Here is a 27,556-nt window from a genome sequence, read left to right as displayed (position 1 = left end):
TACCCATTTCTTCTCAATTCCCTCCTATTCTCTTTCACTATTATTTATATTCCCCAAATAAATGAGAACATATAAGGTTTGTCCTTCTCTGATTGACTTACTTCACTCAGCATAATACCCTCCAGTTCCATCCACGTCGAAGCAAATGGTGGATATTTGTCATTTCTAATGGCTGAGTAATATTTCATTGTATACATAAACCACATCTTCTTTATCCATTCATCTTTCGATGGACACCGAGGCTCCTTCCACAGTTTGGTTATTGTGGCCATTGCTGCTATAAGCATCGGGGTGCAGGTGTCCCGGCGTTTAACTGCATCTGTATCTTTGGGGTAAATTCCCAACAGTGCAATTGCTGGGTCGAAGGGCAGATCTATTTTTAACTCTTTGAGGAACCCCCACACAGTTTTCCAGAGTGGCTGCACCAGTTCACATTCCCACCAACAGTGCAAGAGGGTTCTCCTTTCTCCACATCCTCTCCAACATTTGTGGTTTCCTGCCTTGTTAATGTTCCCCATTCTCACTGCTGTGAGGTGGTATCTCATTGTGGTTTTGATTTGTATTTCCCTGATGGCAAGTGATGCAGAGCATTTTCTCATGTGCGTGTTGGCCATGTCTATGTCTTCCTCTGTGAGATTTCTCTTCATGTCTTTTGCCCATTTCATGATTGGATTGTTTGTTTCTTTGGTGTTGAGTTTAATAAGTTCTTTATAGATCTTGGAAACTAGCCCTTTATCTGATACGTCATTTGCAAGTATCTTCTCCCATTCTGTAGGTTGTCTTTTAGTTTTGTTGACTGTATCCTTTGCTGTGCAAAAGCTTCTTATCTTGATGAAGTCCCAATAGTTCATTTTTGCTTTTGTTTCTTTTGCCTTCGTGGATGTATCTTGCAAGAAGTTATAGTGGCCACGTTCAAAAAGGGTGTTGCCTGTGTTCTCCTCTAGGATTTTGATGGAATCTTGTCTCACATTTAGATCTTTCATCCATTTTGAGTTTATCTTTGTGTATGGTGAAAGAGAGTGGTCTAGTTTCATTCTTCTGCATGTGGATGTCCAATTTTCCCAACACCATTTATTGAAGAGAGTGTCTTTCTTCCAATGGATAGTCTTTCCTCCTTTATCGAATATTAGTTGACCATAAAGTTCAGGGTCCACTTCTGGGTTCTCTATTCTGTTCCATTGATCTATGTGTCTGTTTTTGTGCCAGTACCACACTGTCTTGATGACCACAGCTTTGTAGTACAACCTGAAATCTGGCATTGTGATGCCCCCAGATATGGTTTTCTTTTTTAAAATTCCCCTGGCTATTCGGGGTCTTTTCTGATTCCACACAAATCTTAAAATAATTTGTTCTAACTCTCTGAAGACAGTCCATGGTATTTTGATAGGGGTTGCATTAAACGTGTAAATTGCCCTGGGTAACATTGACATTTTCACAATATTAATTCTGCCAATCCATGAGCATGGAATATTTTTCCATCTCTTTGTGTCTTCCTCAATGTCTTTCAGAAGTGTTCTATAGTTTTTAGGGTATAGATCCTTTACCTCTTTGGTTAGGTTTATTCCTAGTTATCTTATGGGTGCAATTGTAAATGGGATTGACTCCTTAATTTCTCTTTCTTCAGTCTCATTGTTAGTGTATAGAAATGCCACTGACTTCTGGGCATTGATTTTGTATCCTGCCACACTACCGAATTGCTGTATGAGTTCTAGCAATCTTGGGGTGGAGACTTTTGGGGTTTCTATGTAGAGTATCATATCGGCGAAGAGGGAGAGTTTGACTTCTTCTTTGCCAATTTGAATGCCTTTAATGTCTTTTTGTTGTCTGATTGCTGAGGCTAGGACTTCCAGTACTATGTTGAATAGCAGTGGTGAGAGTGGACATCCCTGTCTTGTTCCTGATCTTAGGGGAAAGGCTCCCAGTGCTTCCCCATTGAGAATGATATTTGCTGTGGGCTTTTCGTAGATGGCTTTTAAGAGGTTGAGGAATATTCCCTCCATCCCTACACTCTGAAGAGTTTTGATCAGGAATGGATGCTGTTATTTGTCAAATGTTCTCTCTGCATCTAATGAGAGGATCATATGGTTCTTGGTTTTTCTCTTGCTGATATGATGAATCACATTGATTGTTTTACAAGTGTTGAACCAGCCTTGTGTCCCGAGGATAAATCCTACTTGGTCATGGTGAATAATTTTCTTAATGTATTGTTGGATCCTATTGGCTAGTATCTTGTTGAGAATTTTTGCATCCATCCATGTTCATCAGGGATATTGGTCTGTAATTCTCTTTTTTGGTGGGGTCTTTGTCTGATTTTGGAATTAAGGTGATGCTGGCCTCATAGAACGAATTTGGAAGTACTCCATCTCTTTCTATCTTTCCAAACAGCTTTAGTAGAATAGGTATGATTTCTTCTTTAAACGTTTGATAGAATTCCCCTGGGAAGCCATCTGGCCCTGGCCTTTTGTGTCTTGGGAGGTTTTTGATGACTGCTTCAATTTCCTCCCTGGTTATTGGCCTGTTCAGGTTTTCTATTTCTTCCTGTTCCAGTTTTGGTAGTTTGTGGCTTTCCAGGAATGCGTCCATTTCTTCTAGATTGCCTAATTTATTGGCGTATAGCTGTTCATAATATGTTTTTAAAATCGTTTGTATTTCCTTGGTGTTGGTCATCGCAATGGTTTAAAGTTGTCCAAGTACCAGCTAAAATCAACTGTTTTTCCTTTAGAAAAGGGGGAAGTGAGATTCATTAGGGAAAGGGAGAGGAAAATAAAATGCTACCACACAAATAGCCCCTCCAGCAGTTTCCCACAAATTGTGTGCAAGTGTCAATCCTGAGCCCAGCTGCAACTCCTGCTTAGAGAGGCTGCCTCTGAACACCCCGTCAGGTCATGGTGCTGGGGGCCACAGAGAGTGTTCAAGTGCCTCATTAATGTACCCACCAGCATCTCTCCTCTTTGCTACAGGTGCAGCCTAACCCGCAGCTTCCATTCAAAGGGCTTTTAATTATGGTCCAAGAGGAAGGCTCCAGGTAAGGGACAAACCAGGCTGAGCACCGTGCACAACAAATTGCTGAGAACATTACCCATATAGTCGATGGGGACAAACAGTCTATTTTGGAGTCTGTTTATCCGTGAACCCAATTAGAAGTGGGGAAAAGAGTGTTTCCGTGGGCAAGCTGTAGAAATAACAGAGAAACATCAGTTTCTACAGGTCATACTGGGTCTTCTGCAAAGGACAGGCAGCACGATAGTGTCCTCAGGGGAGCTCAGGGGACCCAGAGGCAGGGCCCCCACCCTACATGTAGGAGCGCTGGCAGCTGGGAGACTCACAGTAAGAGTAGGCTCACGCTGGTGGCAGGTCCTAGAGGAGAGAGCGGCGGGTGGGGCTGGACGCCCAGGTATAAATCCCACCTCTGACCTCACAAGCCCCAGGAACCATGCTGGGGTGGCTTATTTAACCTCTGGGTCATTTGCAAAACGGGGATGACCAGCACAGTGCCTGCCAGGAGAGCCAGTGGCAACCGCTCCTACTGTGATTACTGCTGTTACTCACTTTACCTTCTGGGACTTTCCTTTACTTTAAAACAGTAGGTATTATGCTGAGTGAAATAGTCAATCGGAGAAGGACAAACATTATGTGATCTCATTCATTTGGGGAATATAAATAATAGTGAAAGGGAATAGAAGGGAAGGGAGAAGAAATGGGTAGGAAATATCAGAAAAGGAGATGAACATGAAGACTCCTAACTCTGGGAAATGAACTAGGGGTGGTGGAAGAGGAGGAGGGCGGGGCGTGGGGATGAATGGGTGACGGGCACTGAGGGGGGCACTTGACGGGATGAGCACTGGGTGTTATACTGTATGTTGGCAAATTGAACACCAATAAAAAATAAATTTATTATTAAAAAAAAACAGTAGGAAGTCACGGACTGACTGAGCAGAAGCCACTCCCCCTTTGGAAGATGTTTTAAGTCTGAATTGAACAAACCGATGATGTCAGGTTCCCTAAAATAATGCTAAAACCCCTTTAGGACCGTAGTTGCCCAAACCTGGAAATCAGCAACATAAAGGGACAAAAGTTGGCCACTTCCCGGCACATGGTAGGGCCACTCCGGTGCATTATTCTCTGTGCCACCCATTAGAGAAATCTTGCAGGGCATCCTTGGCACAGGACACGTTGATCAAGGCAGCTGAGGGGATCCCTGGGTGGCGCAGCGGTTTGGCGCCTGCCTTTGGCCCAGGGCGCGATCCTGGAGACCTGGGATCAAATCCCACATCGGGCTCCTGGTGCATGGAGCCTGCTTCTCCCTCTGCCTGTGTCTTTGCCTCTCTCTCTCTCTCTCTCTCTCTCTGTGACTATCATAAATAAATAAATTGAAAAAAAATTAAAAAAAAAAAAAGGCAGCTGAGAACAGCCACCACAGCCCGGCAAATGTCGCCCTGAAATGACATTCATCCTGGCACGTCCTTTACCCACAGTGAGGCTGCAGGAGAGGAGTAGAACCAACTTCTGAATAAACTGGGGGCATACTGCTCTTGTGGGACAGCCTGATCCACCAGCACAGTGGCCTCCGCATGCCACTCTGAGCCCCCCTCCCACTATGTCCAACCCAGGAAACAGTTACTTTCCTTCTTCCAGCAGGACCAAGGATTAGGGAGTGAACGGGTGGGTCCCCAGGCTCAGCACACAAATTGGAGGAGGTGATCCACGTGTAGTGGTAGCATCATCACCACCACCACGATTCATCACCTCTGAAAAACACGGTCCCCATAATGATCCCACCATCAGTACCATCACCACTCTCAGCACTGCGCCATCATCAACTACATCAGCAGCAACACCATCAGTGCGGTCATGACCCGCAGCATGACTATACCCCCGTAACCTCCATAATTACCACCATCAGTACCAACACCACCCACAGTACTGCGTCCTCATCACCTCCAACACCATCATCAGTACCTTCACCAGCCTCAGCATCACTACACCCACATAACCTACATCAATACCATCATCAGTACCATCTCCACCCTCAGCATCACTACACCCACATAACCTACATCAATACCACCATCAGTACCGTCACCATTCTCAGCACTGCGCCCTCACCTACATCATCACCATCAGTACGAGCACCACCCTCAGCACTGTGCCCCCATCACCTCCATCAGCAGCACCACCATTAGCACCCTCAGCACGGCACCCTCATCATCTCCATCAGCAGCATCACCAGCACCAGGATGTGGTGCGTCTTCTCTGGACTACCTTCTGGGGAAAGAAGGTCTCAGACAAACCGCAGACGGGAGTAAGAATTAGGTCACAGACTATGTAACATTCAAAGTCTGTTTGTAAGGAGGTCCAGTCATATCGACTTGGATGTCAGAGGGAAATCAGAGCGGCTGTGAGGAGCCGGCTGATGCCCTTTCTAGAGCCACAGCCCACCCGGCACCCCTCTGCCCACCCCTGGAATGGGCATGAAGCTCCCCTTCCTCCCAGCTTCACCAGTACCCGGGCACCAGAGCAGACATCAGTCCTCCCTCCTCTCCCGGCACCTGCCCACTCCAGGCCCAGTCAGTACAATTATGGATTCGGACAGCCAGGCAGGCCCGGAGGCTCTCAGCCACCCTCACGTTGCAAACCTGGAGTGCACGAGGTTCCTGTCTCTCCACTGGTCTCCAATGCTTTGTAGGTATGCTCGTAGGCTGGGGACCCAAAACAAATTAGGAAATAGACTAGGCCTCCTCTGACCACACAGCAGTGTCCCCCATTTGTCTCACAGCCTGAAGGCAGCATTGACAAGCCCCTTGATCGAGATGAGCTCGCTGCTAGTAGCAAGGCCCACAACACTGGGACCATCCACAGGCTTCCTACTGAGGCGACCCACATGCCACTGGATGGGCAAGATTTGGCATCCCCATGGGGGCCAGGGGCCCCCACCTCCAATTCATCAATGTAAAGAAGGGATTACCCTGCTGTGCTTTTCTGTGCTTGGGCCTTAGAGGAAGATTCTGGTCTCTTCCTCCCTGTCAATGTCTCTGCTTCTGTCTCTCTCCCTCATTGTCTTCTCCCCTCTCCTCCCCTCCTCTCCCCATCTCTCTCCTTCCCTCCCCTCCCCCCCACCTCTTCCTCCAACACAGAGAAGGCTATCCTTTTTTTTTTTTTTTTTTTTTTATTGGTGTTCAATTTACTAACATACAGAATAACACCCAGTGCCCGTCACCCATTCACTCCCACCCCCCGCCCTCCTCCCCTTCTACCACCCCTAGTTCGTTTCCCAGAGTTAGCAGTCTTTACGTTCTGTCTCCCTTTCTGATATTTCCCACACATTTCTTCTCCCGAGAAGGCTATCCTGCCCAGGTCCTCAGGCTCCAAGCAGCCAGCCTGCCCCACGTAGGAGCACCATTGCCAGGACTAAAGAAATGTCTGCCTTTAGGGGAGCCTCACACTGGTCTGTCTTTCTCTGCAGCTGAGACCCAGAGCTTTCACTTAAAAATATCGTCCCCAGGCACTTTTTACAGAGTTCACAATCTCCATGTGCTTGAAGAGATGTTCAGTTCTAAACTCAGGACCAGTGAATTCTGCAGAAAGTTGAGGGTAATATGAGCTGTGGGTTTTAAATCGGGAGTGTGTGGGATGATCCTGCATGATGCCTGTGTGGGATGCTCCTAGAAACAGCAGGTGGTCCGAAGCCAACACCTCTGCTCCTCCTCCCTACCCCACCCACCCTGCCGCTCCTCCCTGTCACAGCCACTTTGCCTGCTACCCAGTTTGCACCTTGTCCTTCCCAGCACCTGCCCAGACAGCCTCACACACAGCAGCTCACAAGTTACCTGGAGTGGACTGAGGCCGAGAGCTGCATCCCCAGTCCTGTCCCCAGGGATGAGCATGAGGCATGGAGTCAGAGGCCTGCTGCCGGGGGTGACTGCCAGGATACATCCGGGTCATCGCCAAGGGCTTTCTGCTCTTGGAGTGCTGCTGCCAGGCTGTTCTTTGGTTTTATGTGTTTTAATTCTTTTTGACCCTCTCAACAACCCTATGGTGTGGACACAGCCACAGCATTTTACAGAGACAAAGCTGATGTCCTGGCAAGTGAGGAGTGGGCCTGGGGCATAGCCCATGCACCTGGCTTCAGACTCACCCTCGATCTGTCTGGAGGAAGGGACAGACCTGCTGTTCCATGGAGTATGGAGGAGGAAACCCGGTGACCTTATTGTTGGCTTAAAGACTAAACATGAAACTCTGGACGAGAGTTCAGGGCTCTGCCACCAGGTAAGAGTTTGAAAGTAGACATGTCACTCTGTCTCTTCGGCCTCCACATCCCCCTCTATAAACCACGAAACATCCCTGGGAACTTCAATCCTCACAAAGAACAAGTCTACAGAAAGTGCAGTCAGCCTGACACTGCAAGGCTGAGGCTCTTCCGTCTGTCCAGTTGCTCCCAAGAGTCCAGACGAGAGAAGCAGACAAATGTCAGAGAACACTGGAGAAGCTTCTCTCACACGGTCACATGGGAAGTTAGATCAAAACTAAGGACAGAAAAAGAAGATCTTCTGCACACACAGATCCAACGTGAAAGAAAAGCAAGGACTAATGACCCCTCACAAAGCTGCTTCGTGGCTTCATGCTCTGACCTCTCCCACCAGCAGGGCAGCTGCAGGAGGGCCGGGCTGGCTGCCTCGCTCTAGGCAGGACCTGGCTTGGGGTCCTACAGGACAGAAGGTGGAAGCATGAGCCAGGATGGGGTCAGGCCACAGGTCTGGGAGAGATGGTGTGTGGGCAAACATACCACGTTGTGGCCACCACCTGGTCTCCCGCCCTGCTGACTGACGCCTCAGATGCTCCACACCTGCCAGGTGGGCAGACAAACGTGCAGAGACAGGTAGGTTGTCCGCCCATAGAGCTCAGTGCTGAGTGCGTGGGGTGGGATGGCAGTCCTTAGTAACTCTGCTTCACCCCTCCCGACACAGTGGGACAAACCTGGGAAGCGCTCCACCATGAGATCGCAGCTCCCCACCGAAGATTGGTACAGATCGGCATGAGAAGGCAAGTTTTAGCCAAATGAACATCATGGATATGGCTCGGTCCTCGGGGCTCCATGCCTTGGCACACACTAGTCTCAGTAGCACGGCTAAGAGGAGGGCAGGAGGGAACCCTGACCTCTGCCCCAGATCGGATTTGCTAAGGAGGCACCTCCTCAGAAGCAGAGGATGCCTGGCTGGTTTCCAGGCCGAGGCCCTGAGGAGATGGCTGCCACGAACACACCCTGTCCTTCCTCTAATGTGTCGCAAGACAGATGGGTGTTCAACTGTAAAGAATCTGCCAGTGCAGTGGCTGTAACAATTTATATTTCCCCTAATTCAAGAGCCCCTATTACTTTACATTCTCACCAAGAGTTGGTATCAGTTTTTTTATTTTAGCCAATCCAGTGGACAGGAAGTAGTAGTTCTTCTCAGTGTTACGCCGTATTTTCCCCACTGAATAATGATGTCTAGCACCTTTAATGCCCTTATTGGCCACTTACATGTCTTTTCAAATGAGGTATCTGTTCAAAATTCCCCAATATTTTGTGTTGGCTGGCGCAGCTGTTTTTCTTTTTCATCTTTACTAGGGTGTAACTGACACACAATAAACAGCACACACTTGTTTTAACACAACCATATACTTATGAAACCATCAGCAGAGGAAAAGCAGTGAATGCAAATCACCCAAAGAGTACACGCTTCCCCTTTTAACACTTCCTTCCCACCGTGTCCATCCCTCACCCTCGGGCAACCATCGATTTCCTTTCCATCGCCCCTACACTACTTTGTATTTTCTCACACTGCGGACAAATAAAACTATAAGCGTGTGCATGTTCTTTCTGTCTGTCAGCATAATGATCCGGAAAGTCACTGAGCTATGGCACACATCAATAATTCATCCATCTCAACTGCTGAGTCGCATGCCACTTGTTTCTTCACTCGCTTGTTGATAGGCATTCAAGCTTCTCCAGCTGTTAGGAATTACTGTTACAGCGGCCGTGACTATTCACGTTCAGTTTTCTTTTTTCTTTTTTAATTTTTTTTATTGGAGTTCAATCTGCCAACATATAACACCCAGTGCTCATCCCACCAAGTGCCCCGCTCAGTGCCCATCACCCAGTCACCCCAACCCCCCGCCCTCCTCCCCTTCCATCGCCCCTTCTTGATTTCCCAGAGTTAGGTGTCTCTCCTGTTTTGTCACCCTCACTGATATTTTCACTCATTTTCTCTCCTTTCCCTTTCACATTTTTATATTCTCCAAATTAATGAGAACATATAATGTTTGTCCTTCTCCGACTGACTTACTTCACTCAGCATAATACCCTCCAGTTCCATCCACGTCGAAACAAATGGTGGGTATTTGTCGTTTCTAATGGCTGAGGAATATTCCATTGTATACATAGACCACATCTTCTTTATCCATTCATCTGTCGATGGACACCGAGGCTCCTTCCACAGTTTGGCTATTGTGGACATTGCTGCTAGAAACATCGGGGTGCAGGTGTCCCGGTGTTTCATTGCATCTGAATATTTGGGGTAAATCCCCAACAGTCAATTGCTGGGTCGTAGGGCAGGTCTATTTTTAACTCTTTGAGGAACCTCCACACAGTTTTCCAGAGTGGCTGCACCAGTTCACATTCCCACCAACAGTGCAAGAGGGTTCCCCTTTCTCCACATCCTCTCCAACATTTGTTGTTTCCTGTCTTGTTAATTTTCACGTTCAGTTTTCAAATGGACAAAGCTCTGATGGCTCTTGGAGAGGAGTGTGACAGTGGCTGCATCATGGAGTGGGCATATCTCAGCCCACAGTGGGTAACAGTTCCATGTCTCCACCCCTTGGCCAACACGTGGTATGGACGCTCTTTTAAATTTCAACTGAAATTTAAATTCTAGCAGGTGCCTGGTGGCAGCTCCTTAGATGGTTTTATTTTATTTCTCTGATGGATAATGTTGAACATTCCACTCGAGTTTATTTGCTACCATTTATCTGCTTTGGTGAAGTCTCTTTTCAAACCTTTTGCTCAATTCATTACTTGCCTCCTCTTTTTCATTTTAATATGTTTTGAGAGCTCTTTATACATCTTAGAGAAAAGTACTTTTTCAGGTGTATTATTCACAAAGTTTTTCCCCCAGCCTATCCTCTGTCTTTTCATTCTCTTATCAGGATCTTTCAAAGAAGAAAATTTTTAGTTCTTTTGAAGTCCAACTTATGAATTCTTCTCTTATTGACTACACTTTTTGGTGTTGCATTTATACATCACTTAGGGGGACCTCAACACTTTTGAGCTTTTTGACATATATCTCCATTAATTTAGAATTTCTCCAGGTACTCACATCGTTTTTTTAATTCTCAGTATACAAAGCCTTACACATACTCTGTTACATTTCTAATTGTTTCATAATCTCCATGCTACTGTAAATGGCTTCTTGTAATTTTAGTATCAAATTGTTTATGGATAGTATATAGAAATACAATTATTTTTGTACATTTACATTGCATTTTATGGCATTGCCATTCTCATTTATTAGTTTTAGTTGTTTTGTAGATTCCACCAAATTTTCTGCAAAGACGGTCATGTAATCTGGATGCTTTTTATTTCTTTTTCTTGCTTTATTGCACTGGCTAAACTCTCCAATACAGAAGAGGCAAGAGCAGTCCTCCTTGTCTAATTCTCGATTTTAAGTAGAAAGTATTCAGTCCTCTTCATTTCATCAGAAATTGATGAAATTGATGACTTTTGTCAAATGCATCTTTTACAACTATTGTATAGTTTTCCTTTTCTTGTTAATGTGGTTATACTGAATAACTTTCAAATGTATACAACTTCCCTGTACCACCATGTATTATCCTTTCTTATATAATTTTGGATTTGATTTGCTAAAATTTGCCTAGAATTCTTGCTTCTGTATTTCTAAGGGATAATGATCTGAAGTTTTCTTTTCCTTTATCTTTCTTTGTATGATCTTAATCCTTTGGTATTTATTGATTTATTTTATGGCCTCAGACATGATCTACATTGGGAAATATACTGTGTATACTTGAAATTAATGTGTATTTAGCAGTTTTTAGACACATTCTATTAATATCAATTAGTTTAAGTTGCTTGATGGTATTGTTCAAATATTCTATATCCTTAATGTTAATTTATCTACTTGTATAAGAAGTTCTTGACGCCTGGGTGGCTCAGTGGTTAAGCACTTGTCTTCGGTCCAGGGCGTGATCCTGGAGTCCCAGGATTGAGTCCCACATTGGGCTCCCTGCATGGAGCCTGCTTCTCCCTCTGCCTGTGTCTCTGCCTCTCTCTATATATCTCTCATGAATAAATAAAAATAAAAATCTTTTGAAAAAGGAAATGCTTGAAAGAGGAGAGTTAAAATCTCTAAAAACGACTACGGGCATAGTCGTTTGATTTTCTTTTTGATTTTCTCATATTTTTGTTTTATGTATTTGAAGTGCTGACATTAGGTTCATAAAAAGATTTTTATGTCATTTAATGAATTGATCATTTAGTCATTCTTAACTGCTCTATCTCTGATTATGCTCTTGTCTTGAAGCGTTCTTTGATTAAAATTAACAGTCAAAAAAAAATTAACAGTCATAGCAACTTTGATACTTAGAGTTTCTATTGCACACATTTTCCATCTTTTACTTTCAACTTATATATGTCTTTCTAATTATATGTGCTTTAGCTTTAATAGAATACAGTTGTTTTCTGTTTTTATTAATTCTCTGCTTTTAATTTGGAGGGCTTAGTCCATTTGTATGATAAAATTACCAATATGGAAAAAAATTATCAATATGGGTGGACTTAAGTTTACCTTCTTGATATTTGTTTTATGTTCAGCTCATAAGGTCTTCGTTTCTCTCTTACTTCCTCCTTTCTTTTCTTCATATGGATAAACAAAGCGTTCCATTTTATCTCTGAATTGACTTTTAGGTATAACTATTTTTGCTTATTTTTAAAGATGCTTGCTATGTAAGTTATAATGTATATATTTAATTTATTACAATGTACTTTCATATAATATTAGAGGACCTCACAAATCACTCTTATGCTCCTGTTCCCATATATTTTTCTTCCACATAAGCTATAAAATCCACAATACAATTTTTTAAAAGATTTTATCCATTTGAGAGAGAGTGAGAGCAAGAGAGCACATGAGCAGCAGGGAGAAGCAGAGGGGAGGGAGAAGCATACTCCCTGTTGGGCAGGGAGCTTGCCGTGGGGCTCGACCCCAGGACCCCAAGATTATGACCTGAGCTGGAGGCAGACATTTAACCGATTGAGCCACCCAGGTGCCCAAACCTCACAATAATTTTTATTATTTTCTTTTAAATATCCAATAATCTTTATCAAAATTTTGTACATCTTATGTATTTGTATCTTTTATATTTACTTGAAAATTTACCATTTCTGGTCATTTTCATTCTATTTTTTAGATATGGGCTTCTCTATGACATCATTTATCTTTTTTTTTTTTTTTTTTTTTTTTTTTTTTTTAATGATAGTCACACAGAGAGGGGCACAGAGACACAGGCAGAGGGAGAGGGAGAAGCAGGCTCCATGCACTGGAAGCCCGACATGGGATTCGATCCCAGGTCTCCAGAATCATGCCCTGGGCTAAAGGCAGGCGCCAAACCGCTGTGCCACCCAGGGATCCCTCATTTTTCTTAAAGCCAAGGCATACTTTTAGCATTTCTGTAGTAGGGGTCTTCCAGAGAAAGATTTTCCCTGTTTCACCTATAGTTCTGAACAACATAGAATTCTAAATTGACAGCTTTTTTCTTTTCTTTCAATACTTTAAAGATGTTCTATTGTTTTCTGGTCTCCTAATGAGAAGTAAGACTTCATTCTTATAATTATTCTCCAAGATATAATATGTTTTTCTTCCCTTTGAAATACCCCTAGGATTTTCTCTTTACTTTGGTTTTCCTTAGATTTTGTTTTCTGTTTACCCTCCTTGGGGTTCATTAAGCTTCTTGCATCTATGTTTTGCTATATTCTATCAATTTTGGGAAAATCCCAGGCATTATTTTTTCAAATACATTTTCTATCCCATCTCTTTCTCTCTTTCCCTTCTGGGATTATAATTACACATGTTAGAGTATTTAATATTGCCCCATGTATCTTGGATGTTTTGTTTCATTTTTTTTACTTTTTTTAGGATTATTTATTTGTTTATCTGGGGGGGAGAGAGAGAGAGAGAGAGAGAGAACAAGTAGGCAGAGCAGCAGGCAGAGTGAGAGGGAGAAGAAAAGAAAGCTCCTTATGGAGGAGGGAGCCTGATGCGGGACTTAATCGCAGGACTCCAGGGTCATGATCTGAGCCGAAGGCAGATGCTCGACTGACTGAGCCACCCAGGGACCTCTTATGTCTCTTATGTTTCATTTTCGATCATTCCTATTGATCTGACTTGAAATTCACAGACTCTTTCCTCTACTGTGTCTGGTCTGTTACTAAACTCATCAAATGAATTCTTTATTTCTGATCTTATTGCTTTCAATTCCAGCATTTCCATTTGGTGTTCTTTTTTTTTTTAAGATTTTATTTATTTATGAGACAGAAAGAGAGAGAAAGAGAGAGGCAGAGACACAGGCAGAGGGAGAAGCAGGCTCCATGCAGGGAGCCCAATATGGGACTCGATCCCAGGACACCAGGATCATGCCCTGGGCCAAAGGCAGGCACTAAACCACTGAGCCATCCAGGCATCCCAATTTGGTGTTCTTTTATTGTTTCTATCTCTGCTGCAGTTTTCCATTTGTTCATTTATGTTTTTTTTTAACCTTCCCCACTCAATCCTTTAATATATTTCATTATTAAAGCATCGTTTCCTAATCATTACAACACCTGAGTCACATCTGGGTATTCTTCTATTGCCTCTTTCCTCTCTTGACCAGGAGTCACATCTTGTCCCTTCACGCATCTCCCTGTTCTTGATTGTAAGCTGGGTTTTATATGAAGAATAATAGAGAATGAAGGAAGTAATATCTATCCCTGGGAAAGGGCAGATCCTTCTCCTGTTGGTCTGCTATTGTGGGGCTGAATTCATGTGAGATGTACTTGAAATAGGTGTTGGTTTTGTTGCAGAGTCAGATTCAGTAACCTACTGGTGATAGTTATGTTGAGGATGGGATCAGGCCTTTTCTTCAGCAGCACTGGGACCTCAGCCCTAGTGTGACTCTGAGGATGGCTTTATGCTTTGCAGACAGCTGCCACTGTTATGACCATGGGAGCTATCTCTGATTTATAGCCAATACTGCTCTGTGGGCCCCACCTTTCTACTCCCCATCAGTGCAACTTATCCTACTACTCTGCCTTGTCCCAAGCCTCCAGAGGGCTGCTGAAGAGTGCTCAGGAGGGTCTGGTGTTCTCAGTCTCCCCCTGAAGTATGCTGTCTTCTTGTACACCCAGTGTTCTGTGCAGCTGCTCCTGGGGCTCCTGCCCCTCATGCCGGTCTCCATGCACTGTCAGTGGTTCCTTAAAGTTGGGGCCATGCTCTTCCCATCCCTCCTACAGCTGGTTCCCCTCCTGTTGTTGCAGCCAATATAAAAGTAGTGGGGCCTCTTCTCCCCTAGAATGACCTCACTAGTTTTTGGAATTCAGTTCATTTGGGTTTCTTTGTATCATCAGCAATCCAAGAGGTTTTCTAAAAGCTAGGATTGGTCGCTCACCTGGCCTGTTCATGCTGTTCAGGTGGGATTGGGGGGTCTCCTGACATTCTGCACATTGAGTCTACCCAGTGACTTCTAGTTGCTCCTCCAGTGCCCATCCCAAGAAGCCCTCACTGACCCACTCATCGTCTGGTTCACAGGCCTTCTTTATTTTGAGTATTCCCTGCACTGCCTTGCTGCTCCACCTTTAACTGTACCTGAGTGTCTCCCTTACCTGGGAGGACTTGTGAGGTCCCAGCAGCAGGACTAGGGTTTATCTTTCTAATCCCAGCTCCTAGCACAGCCTATTGAACATGAAAAATGCTGAGACAATGTTTACAAAATAAATCAGTTTCCAAGTAATGATTTTAGGATTTAATCTCCTCTACAGCATAGTGTAAGTTAAGAATTTACTGTGTTCTCTAGAGTGACTTACAAGGACATTTAACCAATGCTGCTGTGGTCCATAAAGACAGGAGCTGACTCCACCCCAACAACACCCAGGGAACAAGGATGCTGCTTGAGTGAGAAAACAGAGCAGCACTGCTGTTCTACTCCCTTTGCTTCTGTTATGAAGTAAAGAGTATTAATGCCTCTGAAGGTAATAAATTCACAATGTTTTTCTCTCTATGCTAGAGTTAGATCTTTGAAGACACACAAAGAGGGCAGCCCTGGTGGCCCAGCAGTTTGGCGCCACCTTCGGCTTGGAGTCCTGCGTTGGGCTCCCTGCATGGAGCCTGCTTCTCCCTCTGCCTGGGTCTCTGCCTCTCCCTCTCTCTCTCTGTCTCTCATGAGTAAATAAATAAAATCTTAAAAAAAGAAAAAAAGAAACACAGAAAGAAAAGACTATTTATAAAACAATTCATTGGAAATTGGTTGCACCTTGAAAGATCATGAGTGTATAAAGCTGAAATTTCCAACTAAGATTTTCAACACTTGAGAGGGCAGAAATCAGAAAACACTGCTCAAAGCCTTAACTGGGTATACTTTTGTGGCAAAAAAAAAAAAAAAAAAGTGAGCTTTTTTGTGTAGATGGGTAACATCTGATTATGGACTTCTCATACTTTATCCAGGCTTTATTCATTAGAGAGATTACACTGGACAGAGAAAATATTAAGTTCTAAGTTTTCATGCATTTTTTAATACTGAAAAGCATTTATCTCAACATAGAAGAAAAAAGCCTAAGCCAAAAATGCCACGAAGTACTCATTTTCTTTTCTTCTTCTTTTTTCCCCCAAGTGCTCATTTTCTGAATAGTCCTTGTGACTGTGGTGCTAAAATGGCCATGTGGTAGGACAACCACTTATTCATGATTCACCCGGGGACATCTGTGAGGAAAAGTGTCCAGACAAACCATGGTGTGTGGCCATCCTACTGGGTGGGTGTTTGGGGACTGTGGAAGCCAAACTTGGCCGTGTCAAATGGATGAAATGTGTGGTAAGATCAGCGCCAGTCCCTCTCTCCCATTTCTCTCTCCTGAGATGGAGCACAGGCAGGGAGGGATACCACCCCTCCCTATGCCTCCAGTGGCCCTCGGGTAGAGTCAGAGGCAAGGGCCCCACAGCCTCAGAGCTCAGCCCACCCCACATCTTAGTCAGAGGCTCTCAAAGGAATTAGGGTCCATACAAAGACACCAGTCACAAGTTCTTCTAGAACAGGAGCAATCCCAGGATATGCATCTAGACACTCAGTGGTGGAATCACAGCGTACATGAGCCAGGCCTGGAAAGACACCGCAGCAAATCCTACTGGCCAGTGTAAGGAAGCTACAGATTCACACACACGCCCAGGCCTACCAGAACCCACTAGGCAGAGCTGGCAGTTATTTACTACCTGTGAGGTCATGCCCTGGTTCTACCCTGGGAGCCCCCAGGAGCTCCCATTGGGCACCTCCCATGGCATTGCCACAGCTGCTCCCAACACTTGCGGCACAGACCTTGCCACAGTCTCAGAAGCCCCACTTCCCAAGGCTCCACAGTTGGTGCAGTTTATCTGATCCCGACGTCATGCTCTCAGGTCACCCGTAGCAGGTGCCAACAGCAAGACAAGATGGCAGAGAACCCAGGCGCTGCCCACACCCCTCCAAGTCCAGGGAGCAAATTCTATTCTAAACTGGACTCTCCTATTTTAGTGTGAGGCTAAGTGAGTAGATGACCACATTACAGAGGATCATGGTGCTGGGTTTAGAATGGACACTGAGGCTCTCACTGCACGGGGACAGCTGCACTGGATGGGGACAGCTGATGGGGCTTCACCAGGGTCCCAAGGCACAGAGGTGAGTGGCTGTCCTGGAGCCAGCAGAGAAGGTCCAAGAGAAGGTCAGGGGAACATGGTAAACCATCCCACAGGCAGATTTCAGCGGGTTCCTATCATTCAAGCGTCTTCTGAATCTTCTGGGTCTCGGGAACTTTTAATGAATGACTTCCTTGCCCTTCCATCTGCCACAGCCACGTCCAGGTCTGACACACAGGGACACGCAGCAATGTCTTCATTGCAGCAGCCCAGGAACCTCAGCAGAAGCCAGGGCTGAGCACGAAGGTCCATGTCCCTTTCAACGAAGACATGTCAAGGGGCAACGGGGCCAACAAAATGATGATTTTACATTTGGGACTTGAGTCACCCATGTTCAGGACTGGGGGGACACTGGAGGTCCAGTGTGCGGTGGAGTCAACAAGCAAGACCTGCAGAGCTTGTGGGTTCTGCGTGCCAGGGTGCAGCTGGAAGTGGCCTTGTCGGCACAGCCGTGTCCTCAGCTCTCCTCAGGAGATGGGGGCCCCACCACGGAGCAGCTTATGCTTCCTAGACTCCTGACCACTTTCCCCGTGGGTCTGAAGACCATTTATGATGAGAGGTAACGACGACCATTAGCTGAGGCCTTCCCTGTGAGCTCAACAGGTTCTATCTTGCTAAATCCTCACAATGACCATAGGATAGTTACAGCCTGACTTGCAAGCCAGGTCCTGGGGCAGAGAGGCCAAGCAGCAGCCCTGAGGCCACACCACATGGGTGGGATCCAGGTCTGAATCTGCTCCAGGGTGTCTGGCATCGCACCCACCACGTCCATTGCCAACTTCCCCAGGAAGAGGTCCTAACAATCCCAACCTTCACCCAAGCCTTCAGTGGAGCATCTGGCTCATAGAAAGTATCAGTGAATTAATAAAAAATCTTAACATTTTAAAAAAGTGTTAAGTGGACCCAGCTTACTCAGCGTTAAGGTCCACATTGGGAAGCTGGACAAGGGTCCAGGCTGTCAGGGGCTCACACCAGGCACAGGGGCCCTCCCGGCTTCTCCTACTCTCTCTCTCGCCAGCAGCTCACCTGTGGGGACCCAAGGCCTCGATATTACGGTGGAAGCTGGGCAAACACGTTCCCATGACCCAGCATAGAAACGTGACTCAGGAGGAGCTCCCAGCCCACAATACCTTGACCTCACCCCACAGGCTCGCAGCACCCAGGAAAACATGCACCTGGTTTGGACATCCCCCCTCAGCAAACACTCCCACAAGAAGGCAACTCTGAGGCCTCATCGGCACTGCGCCCTCTATGAGGAACTTATGTGGCCACTACCCAGAATCCCAGCCCCGGGTGGGCTTCAATCATTTCTGTGGCTTCTTGGCAGGAAAATCATCAACGAAGGGACCCATGTTGCTTCTCCCATGTTTTCCGGAGCCACGACCACCTTCTGATGAAGCCTCAGAGGAAGGGGACCTTCGTCCACCAAGCATCACTTGCGGGAAGGAAAATAGGTCAACCCCCAGTGGCCAACACTGAAACCAGAAGGTGTACACTGCAGCAGATACCCTACATGCCCACGGTCACTCTAGACTTCAACATGCTGCCCAAACCCCCTCCTGGGATGCGGGAGGGCCGCGGGCTCTGACGGTCGCCAGCACCCTGTGCCTGCTCTTTCCAGGTGAGTCAAAACCCGGCAACCCCAGTGTCACAGGCGGTCGTCTTCCAGCCTAGAAGCTAACTGAGAGTTGTCATTCTGTTTCTTCAAAATGATCTTTTGAAGACCCTGAAATGGCTCAAGGGCAGTTTCAGTGTTGGGACAGAATGAACTTCTACCCAGGAACCTGGCGCCAGCCACTCCGCACCACACGGGATGCCTGCCCCGGTTGGTGTCCCCAGGATGGACATGCAGTGTGACCCAGCACGGCTCAAGGCACTCAGGGACGGCCAGCCACCCCCACAGAGCTGTGTCCACTGCTGCCCGAGTCCAGGTGGTGAAGGTGGAAACACCCTCTCTGCTGTCTCCAGGGCTCACGTCTGTGATTAGTGGTGAGCTTCCTACAGCTCCCTGGCTCATCCCGAAGAGGACACCCTGAGGAGCCTCTCCACGGGGCCTAGACCACTGGCTGGCCCAGTGTTGATTGGGGGGTGGGGGAACAGCCACTGCTGGGCTCCTGATGTGTGTGTGACTCACAGGGGTCCAGGACATGTCTGTGTGTGCCAGGCCCTCCGTGTACCACCCAAAGCCTGGGACATGGGAGAGAAACCCCGTGCATGCCAGAGGAACCTGCACATGCCCCAGACTGCAGAATAAGCCATGAGAGTCACCTGAGTCAGTGGTTGGTCGTGCTTTGTCCTGGGGCGCATGTTCAGAGCCATAGCCTGGGACAGGGCCTGCAGGTAGCGTTGGACGGCCTTGGCCAGAGCACGGTCGTCCTCTAGGCCATACCGCCTGTCCTGATCCACGCTCTTCTTTGACGTCCTGAAAAACAAAAGAGAACCACAAACTGGTCATATGTTTGCTCACAATAATGAGCCGCCTGGGCCTCAGCTTCACGTGAAATGCATGCGGATGGTGTGGGGGCCGAGTGAGGACACTCACCTGGTGGCTAGAGGGCCAGTCCCTGCCCTCTTGGTGCCCCCTGCCCATGGGCTTGGATCTGTCATGCGCCCCCCGAGCTGCTGTGGGGACCTGAGTGACCCCAAAGGCAGGTGAGGCCTGGAGCATATTCTCAACGTGGCCCCTCTGACCCACTGGACACGACACAAGCTGACAGACATCTCACTGTCAGTGCAACGGGAATCTGAGAAGCAGAGAGCAGGGCTTCGCGCAGCCGTGGGCATGGACGTCTCCACGGAAGGGGGTTTTAGGTCTGAGTGTGGTCGAGGAAGAACGGACAGCTGACCCCCACTGACCTCATGACACACAGGGCAGGTGGGCCTTCCCCAGCCATGGAGGCATGCGTCGCGGTGCAGGAGAGCCCTGGGATGGAGCTCCCGGGTCCTGCCCAACACCCAGGGGAACACCCCACATGCACAGCCATCCAGGGGCGCCACAACAACGGAGCAGGGAAACCCCTGGACAGGGCTGGGCATCTGCAGCTGCGACACAGCAAACCCAAGAGACCGTTCCCAGCCCTGCCAACAGTGGGGTGCCACAGCTCAGGGCCAGCAGGTGGCAGGACGTGCTGCTCCCAGACCTTGGGCTACCTAGTGACCCCATGTGATCACAGGGCATTAAAAGAGGCCGGGTGGGGGTCAGAGTAATGTCGGGGAGAGAGACATCCAGCCACAGAATGCACCAGGAAGAAAACATTCGTGGCCTGGCCCCAGAGAAGGTGTTGAGGCTATGATGCCCGGGCAGAGCCTCTGCCTCCAGAACTGAAAGGCAATAGATGTGCGCTGTGGAAGCAGCAGACTTGGGGCTGCAGGCTGCACTGTTCCCCTTTCTCTTTTCCCTTCTGTGCTCACACATGGACACCGTCCTTCATGGGACCTGGAAACATGCCCCGTATCTACCCTTGGCTCCCGCCTGCACTGCTGCCTCCCTGGGTCACATGTGGCCATGCGTGGGTGGCCGTGTGGCAGAGGGTGCAGGTGCTGCTACTGTCACACCCCTGCCTGGAGCCCCGCAGCCTCTGCAGCAAGTGCACCAGGTCCCATCACTCACGGGGAAAAGGTCCAACCCCGTCCTACGTCCCAGGCCATTCGTGCCCTTTGTGGCCCACACATGCCTTTGCCAACCCTCCACGACGTCCTGGTCCCCGTCTAGTACGTCCCTGAAATCACGGTCTGGATCACATTTATTACCAGCTGGAAACACTTTCCTTATTTAACATGTGCTTTTTGTTGCTATATGTCCTTAAACCAGAATGAAAGCTGCCTGAGGGGAAAGGTCATGTCCCTCCACGTGCTCTTGCTCTCTGCTCCAAGCCCAGAATTATGCAGAGCTTAACTCAGCAGCCGCTGTGAGTTCACATGGACCGAATGAGTGAACACAGATACAGCCATTAACCTCTAAGTCCACGCAGGGGTAGCCCAAGACACCAGCACTTCACCTTACTAACCTATTAAATGACACTTGTCCTCTGAAATCTAAAAACTATTGTCAGTGAAAGTGAGTTCAGCATAACAAAACTGGTAATTGTGGTGTAGTGGGGGCGATCGAATTATGGACTGGTCTGAAAGGAGAATGTCTTATTTCCTTTCTTTTTTAAAGAAAGTAAGTTTGGGGGGCACCTGAGTGTCTCAGTGGTTGAGCATCTGCCTTTGGCTCAGGGCGTGACCCCAGAGTCCTGGGATCGAGTCCCACACGGGGCTCCCTGCATGGAGCCTGCTTTTCCCTCTGTCACATGTGTCTCTGCCTCTCTCTGTGTCTCTCATGAATAAATACAATCTTAAAAAAAAATCTTAAAAATATAGAAAATAATTCTCCCAGCCTCTGTTAGGCATCTTTGACAACCAGAAGTCTGCTTTGTGTACAAAGAACTGGGCACATTTCCTATGGCAACTCTACACAACCTCAAACGTACCCTCTGTAGTGCATGCTCCCCAATGTGGCAGCTGATTTTTGAATAATAAACAATTGTAAGCAATTACAGCTTTGACATTTACGTAGCGATATACGTGGGTGGGTTTCTTCACATACTAAAATGCATTTGACCTTCACATAAGTAAATACCGAGTTTTAAAATTTGTATTGTTTTTAATTATCTGCCAGAAGTAGCCTTGACGTTGAACAAAAATATCCCCAGGCTGCTAGGAAGGCAGCACAGCTTACCCAACGTCCAGACGCAGTTTTAGAAAATCAGTGCACACAAGGGCATGGACTCACCTGCCGTGTTTTTCATTTCTTCCTGTCCTTTCTGTGGAGATTTTTTTTTCATTTGGAGAGATTTAACTTTTAAGTAATCATTTGATTTTCATTTTTATTTATACGTGTACCACCTATGATAACTGTCTCATGACGATCCTAGAAACAAGGTGTTCTGGTGTGCAGACAGGAGGGCCTTGGTTCCCCAGGCACAGGGTGTAGGCCTTAGAGCCCAAATCAGGAGAAGTGGGGGCACAGCTTGAAGCCTGAGAATGCAGGGGGTTTGTCCCACTCAGGGTCGTGTGTGTGTCTGTGTGTGTCCATGTGTGTGTCCATACCTGTGCATCCACACCTGTGCATCTGGTCTGTGTAGATGTCTTGCAGGCTGTGTTAACACAAACAAAATGCTCAATGTGCTAATAACAGTATCTACCTTCAAGGACCAGGAAACAGTGTCTTGAGTAGTTTATATAAACATGACAGTCTGCTCCTTACATCTAGGTCTTTGGTGTGATTCTGACATACTTCAGGAAATATGGCTTAAGGTGGGTGTGTGACTTATTATAGATTTTCCACTTAAAGTAATGGAGAGCAGGATCCCAGCTAGTTTGTTCACATAGGAAGTCTGATTTCTAAGAACGGATCACTGACGTTAGGTGTGGTATTTGTCTATATTTCATAAAAGCTGGGACTTACAGGGATGCCTGGGGGGCTCAGCGATTGAGCATCTGCCTTCAGGTCAGGGCGTGATCCCAGGGTCAAGTCCCGCATCCGGTTCCCCACAGGGATCCTGTCCCTCTGCCTGTGTCTCTGCCTCTCTCTGTGTGTCTCATGAATAAACAAATAAAATCTTAAAAAAAAAAAAAGCTGGGACTCACAGAAAATCCTCTTATTTGCATTTAATTATCTCAATCAGATAAAGTTGTCCTATTTTTATTTCCCATGCCTTTTAAGTTACACGTAATCAGACCTCACAGGTGTGCCAATAAGGACGTCACAGGTCTTTGATCTCAAAGCATGGCTAGCATTTCTTGGGCCATCACTGCCTGGATGGATCCCATGTTCTGTGGGTCAGGGTAATTTTAACAGGTCAGTTCACTTCTCCGGTAGTTTGTCTTCCCCCAGGATGAGTTGCTAACCTCATAAACGTGCCTCTAACTTGTCTTGTTCATCTTCCTGTGGTGACTGTTGCTGGTAGGTTTGCTTACGACCCTGTGAGATGCAACACTGATGAGCACACCCGTTGTCAACCCTGGAGCAGTTAACTTACAAATGGGGCTCTCTTCTGTCATTCAGCTTGAAGTCGATCAAAACTTCATAAGTACATATTTTCCACTTCAAGAAAAGTAAAAATATTTTACGTGTAGGACTTCACTACCCTCTTGCACTTGCAGGCACCGGCCTCTGGCTCCAAATAATAGAGAGGCTTTCAGCTGTCACCCAATTTGTTGAAGGAAAAAAACCCAAACCAGGAATAAAATCTTCACAGAGAGCACATGGTGAACCTGGTCGTCACTCCTCTCTCAGTCATGATAACTGTGGTTAACAACAGCCCCATGGGAGCTCGCCGGAGCTACATACACACTGGCCTCCTGCCCATGGGAGTGTCAGCAGAGGGCTAGCTTCCTTTCTATGTTCTCATGACTCCCAACGCCTCCTCTCAGTTCCTTAAGTACCTCTGGGCCCACTCCCTGGCTTTCACTTGCTGTCAGCTTGAGTAGGGCTGGGCATTCAGAAGATGGTTCTAGCCTTATCCGAGCAAGCTCACTCCTCTAAAGGTCAGCTGTCTGGTAGGAAACATGCTGAGTGTGTTTCTGGCCAACTGCAGACACCCACAACCTATCCAGAATGCTCTGCAGAGTGTAAGCGGAATGCGTTTGCCCTGTGCAGTGAAAAAAGCAAGGAAGGGCTCATGGGTGGTGGAGTTACCCATAAATAATTCAAAGTCACCAGTAGTTTTCATTCATTCTCTCCTTCCTTCACTGATTCAGCAAATATCGACCAAATGTCAGCCTGGTGAAAGGCTTGGGCCAGGTACTGGGGCTCTGTGCCGGAAGCAACACCGGCGGGGATGCCAGGGGGGGCAGAAGGCAGCCATGCACACAGGGTGATAGACAGCAGTGACTTCTTTGCCAATAATGACTCAACCTGCGCTCTAAAAATATCTGCAAACCCAAACAGTGATGGTCACGAATTGAATGCAAACCCTGAAGACAAGAGAGGCACATTCATCCCGCCCCCCAGAGGAGAGATGCCAGGGCCCCAGGGGGCAGGAGGAACTGCCACCTGCCTTTCCCAGGAAGGCTGCATGGAAAAATGGAAGAATCCAAAGGGTGGACTTTTAAAGGGCAGCCAGATCAACGAAGCAGCAAATAAAAAGAGAGAAAACAGGAACGCAGCACTAATTTTAGAAAAACGGACTCCAAGACCAAAGGCATTAATGGCAGCCAAGGCAGGCTTCCGAAGTGACTGTGGGCATGGCTCGTGCCGATAAAGCTGCAGTGCGGCAACCTCCATGTGCCTGACGTCAGAGCCTCTTCCAGGAGTGAGATCCCCCAACATCAAATGGGGTAATGCTGGTACTGAGTATACTGTGGAGTCCACTGTGGTCTTCACCATCATGGAGAAGGCTGGGACTCACCTGAAGGGTGGAGCTGAAAGGGTCATCGTCTCTACCTCTTTTACTGAAGCCACCATGTTTGTGATGGGCATGATTCATGAGAAGTACGACAACTCCCTCAAGACTGTCAGCGATGCCTCCTGCACCACCAACTGCTTGGCAACTCTAGCCAAGGTCATCCATGACAACTTTGGCATTGGGGGGGGACTCTTGGCCATTGATCCATGCCATCACTGTCACCCAGAAGACTGTGGACAGCCCCTTCGGGAAGCTGTGGCGTGATGGCCGTGGAGCTGCCTAGAACATCATCCCTGCTTCTTCTGGCACCACCAAGGCTGTGGGCACAGTCATCCCTGAGCTGAATGGGAAGCTCACTGGCCTGGCCTTCTGTGTCCCCATCCCCCAACATGTCAATGGGCCTATAATGCCAGGGCTGGCACTGCTCTCAATATCACTTTGTCAAGCTCCTTTCCTGGTACGACAATGAATTTGACCACAGCACCTGAGTGGTAGACCCTATGGTCTACATGGCCTCCATGGAGTAAGAGCCCCCTTGACCACCACCTCCAGCAGAGGCACAAGAAGAGGAGAGAGGCCCTCAGCTGCTGGGGAGTCCCTGCCCCGACTTAATCCCCCAACACACTGAGAATCTCCTGACCTCCAATTTACATCCCAGACCCCCTGAGGAAGGGGAGGGACTTGGGGAGCCCTACTTTGTCATGTAGCATCAATAAAGTATACTGTACCCAGCCAAAAAAATCACAATATTGATGCCGGTAAGAAGGCAGCCCCTACGTGTCCATCCAGTGGCCTCACCTGTGTGCAAACACGGGTCCCTGAGTGACGCCCTATTCCTTGGTGGGATCGGGAGCCATTCTTTGTTCATTGTGGAGTTCAAGGTCACCCAGGACAGTGCACTTCACACTTAGTGAAGTTAAGCCCTCACGAGGAAGGAAGGAGCAGTGGGCAGCACAGAAACGCCCAAGTGAGATTTAAAGACCATGCAAAGAGCATGCAATCACACGAGACAGAAACAGAAATTCAAGACAGCCTGACTTTGGTTGGTGGTGGTTTCTTCTTACAGAGAGTCTTGCACACACCCATGGGCGGTCACGGCACATCCTCCGACAAAGGAGGCGCTCCAGTGGACAGGCTGGGCGCAAGAAGCAGGATATGCCTTCTCCCCTCCAGGAGCTCGTCTGGCTAGTGAGGGGGTCAACACAATGAATGTGTCCTCAGCGCATGAATTCTTCATGGGCATCCACTCACATCATCTCACTGGTTTGCAAACGAACTTCTTGGCTTAGTTGCTTCACTTATGAGAAGAACATGAGCTACAGGCAGATACCCTCATTTCTGTGTTACTGAGATTTTTCTAACTAAACTTTCAGAATAGTCTCTGAAAACAATGGACCTTCCAAACTGCCCTAAGTGTCTGGGGAAGGCCCTTTTCCTTTTCCTTTTTCCCAGTGAAATGGGAGACGAGAAATCTTGACTTTTCTGCTTTCGGCCAAGTCTCTGAAGATGCAGGGCTTTCCAAGGGTCTTGGGAAAGGGAGAGGAAGGGCCCCTGGGACGTCCATCAATGAGGACGGCATCTGAGTAAAGGGTCATGCCAGGGCAGGTTGCTTCCCGGGCTAGGACACGGTGAAGAGGGAAGCACCCATCAGCTCCTCTTTGGACTTTCCAACCCTCTGGACCCTCTACACCAGAAGATAATAAATTCAAATAAAAATAAGCTTGATGAATGGATAAAGAAGATGTGGTCTATGTATACAACAGAATATTCCTCAGCCATTAGAAATGACAAATACCCACCATTTGCTTCAATGTGGATGGAACTGGAGGGTATTATGCTGAGTGAAGTAAGTCAATCGAAGAAGGACAAACATTATATGGTTTCATTCATACGGGGAATATAAAAAATAGTGAAAGGGACTAAAGGGGAAAGGAGAGAAAATGAGTGGGAAATATCAGAGAGGGAGACAAAACATAAGAGACTCCTAACTCTGGGAAACGAACAAGGGGTAGTGGAAGGGGAGGTGGGCAGGGGGATGGGGTGACTGGGTGATAGGCACTGAGGGTGGCACTTGACAGGATAAGCACTGGGTGTTATACTATATGTTGGCAAATCGAGCTCCAATAAAAAATATACCAAAAAAAACCAAAATACACAAACAAGGAAAAAAAATGAATAAACTTGTAAAACAATAAAAAGAACACAAAAATTCACCAAAAAACAAAAACAAAAACAAAAACAAAAACAAAAACAAAAACAAAATAAGCTTGACAGATGCAGGCTGCAGGCAGAGAGCCTGGAGACATAACCACGTCTGCTTACCTGGCTGTGCTAGGGGTATCCAGGTGTCGCGGGTAGGTCTGGGGAAGATCTGAGAGCTCCTGGGCCATCATGTTCTGGGTGTAGTCGTCCTGCCACTTAAAGCCTGGCGGAAGTTGCAAAAGCTGTGTTATCAACCCAGAAGTTGAGCCAAAGGTCTTATTTCAGTCTCAGGATAAACTTCTGCCATTTCAAAGTTTGTCTTCAATGCCATCAACAACCCAGGGCTCCCTCTCACTGCAGTTTATTAAGAAGGTCTCTTCTCACACAAGTCCCCGTCTTCTGAGACATCTGGCCCAGAAATAAGACCGGCACTTTACTAGATGAACAACATGAGGCTCAGTAGTGTCTGTGGCTGGACAGCAAGGAGGCCTTGAGCCGGTGTCGTTTCATCTGCAAGATGAATGTACCCCAGCGAAAGACACAGACTTTCTCACAGAAAGGTTCCTAGCACATGTGCTCAGCCACTGTCCTGCCCACTCACGGCCAATCTCGGGCAATTCATTCTAACTCCATCCTGCCGAAGAGCCACACAATTGTGATGAAATAAGAATATTGTTACTGTGAAGGCAATTATCACAGGGCTTAATGTGCTGTATCTGGGAGCCAATTACATTATATTTATACGCAAATGTTATGACAAAGAGCTTTATAACAAGAGTGAAGTAGTTATGAAGGCAAAATCCATGTGATTACGCATTAATTACATGCACTGCAGATCACATGATAATTATGCTCAGAATTACCAAATAACTCCCAAGAATAATTATTATGCAATTTGTACATTTTAGATCTTATGGTAACACTTTAGCACTTAGAACTACCCCGTGCAATTATCCATAATTATCTAATCACTAAATATCATGTAATTACAGAGATATATTT

General features: G+C 46.9%; 1 protein-coding gene across 4 annotated transcripts in view; it reads right to left on the bottom strand.

Moving 5' to 3' along the window:
• PTPRN2 (protein tyrosine phosphatase receptor type N2) overlaps positions 1 to 27,556 on the bottom strand; it is a 723,767-nt gene that overhangs the window by 434,491 nt on the left and 261,720 nt on the right. For all 4 annotated transcript variants that reach the window (XM_077849498.1, XM_077849499.1, XM_077849500.1 and 1 more), the window contains 2 exons: positions 26,675 to 26,777; positions 19,230 to 19,383 (listed from right to left, as the gene is read on the bottom strand). In XM_077849498.1, coding sequence (XP_077705624.1) covers positions 19,230 to 19,383; positions 26,675 to 26,777 — 257 coding nt within the window. The remainder of the gene's footprint in view (positions 1 to 19,229; positions 19,384 to 26,674; positions 26,778 to 27,556) is intronic.

This window comes from Canis aureus, chromosome 15 (genome assembly GCF_053574225.1).
Source record: "Canis aureus isolate CA01 chromosome 15, VMU_Caureus_v.1.0, whole genome shotgun sequence".
In the NCBI taxonomy this organism is placed as follows: Eukaryota; Metazoa; Chordata; class Mammalia; order Carnivora; family Canidae; genus Canis; species Canis aureus.
This window is presented reverse-complemented; position numbering and strand designations above follow the sequence as displayed.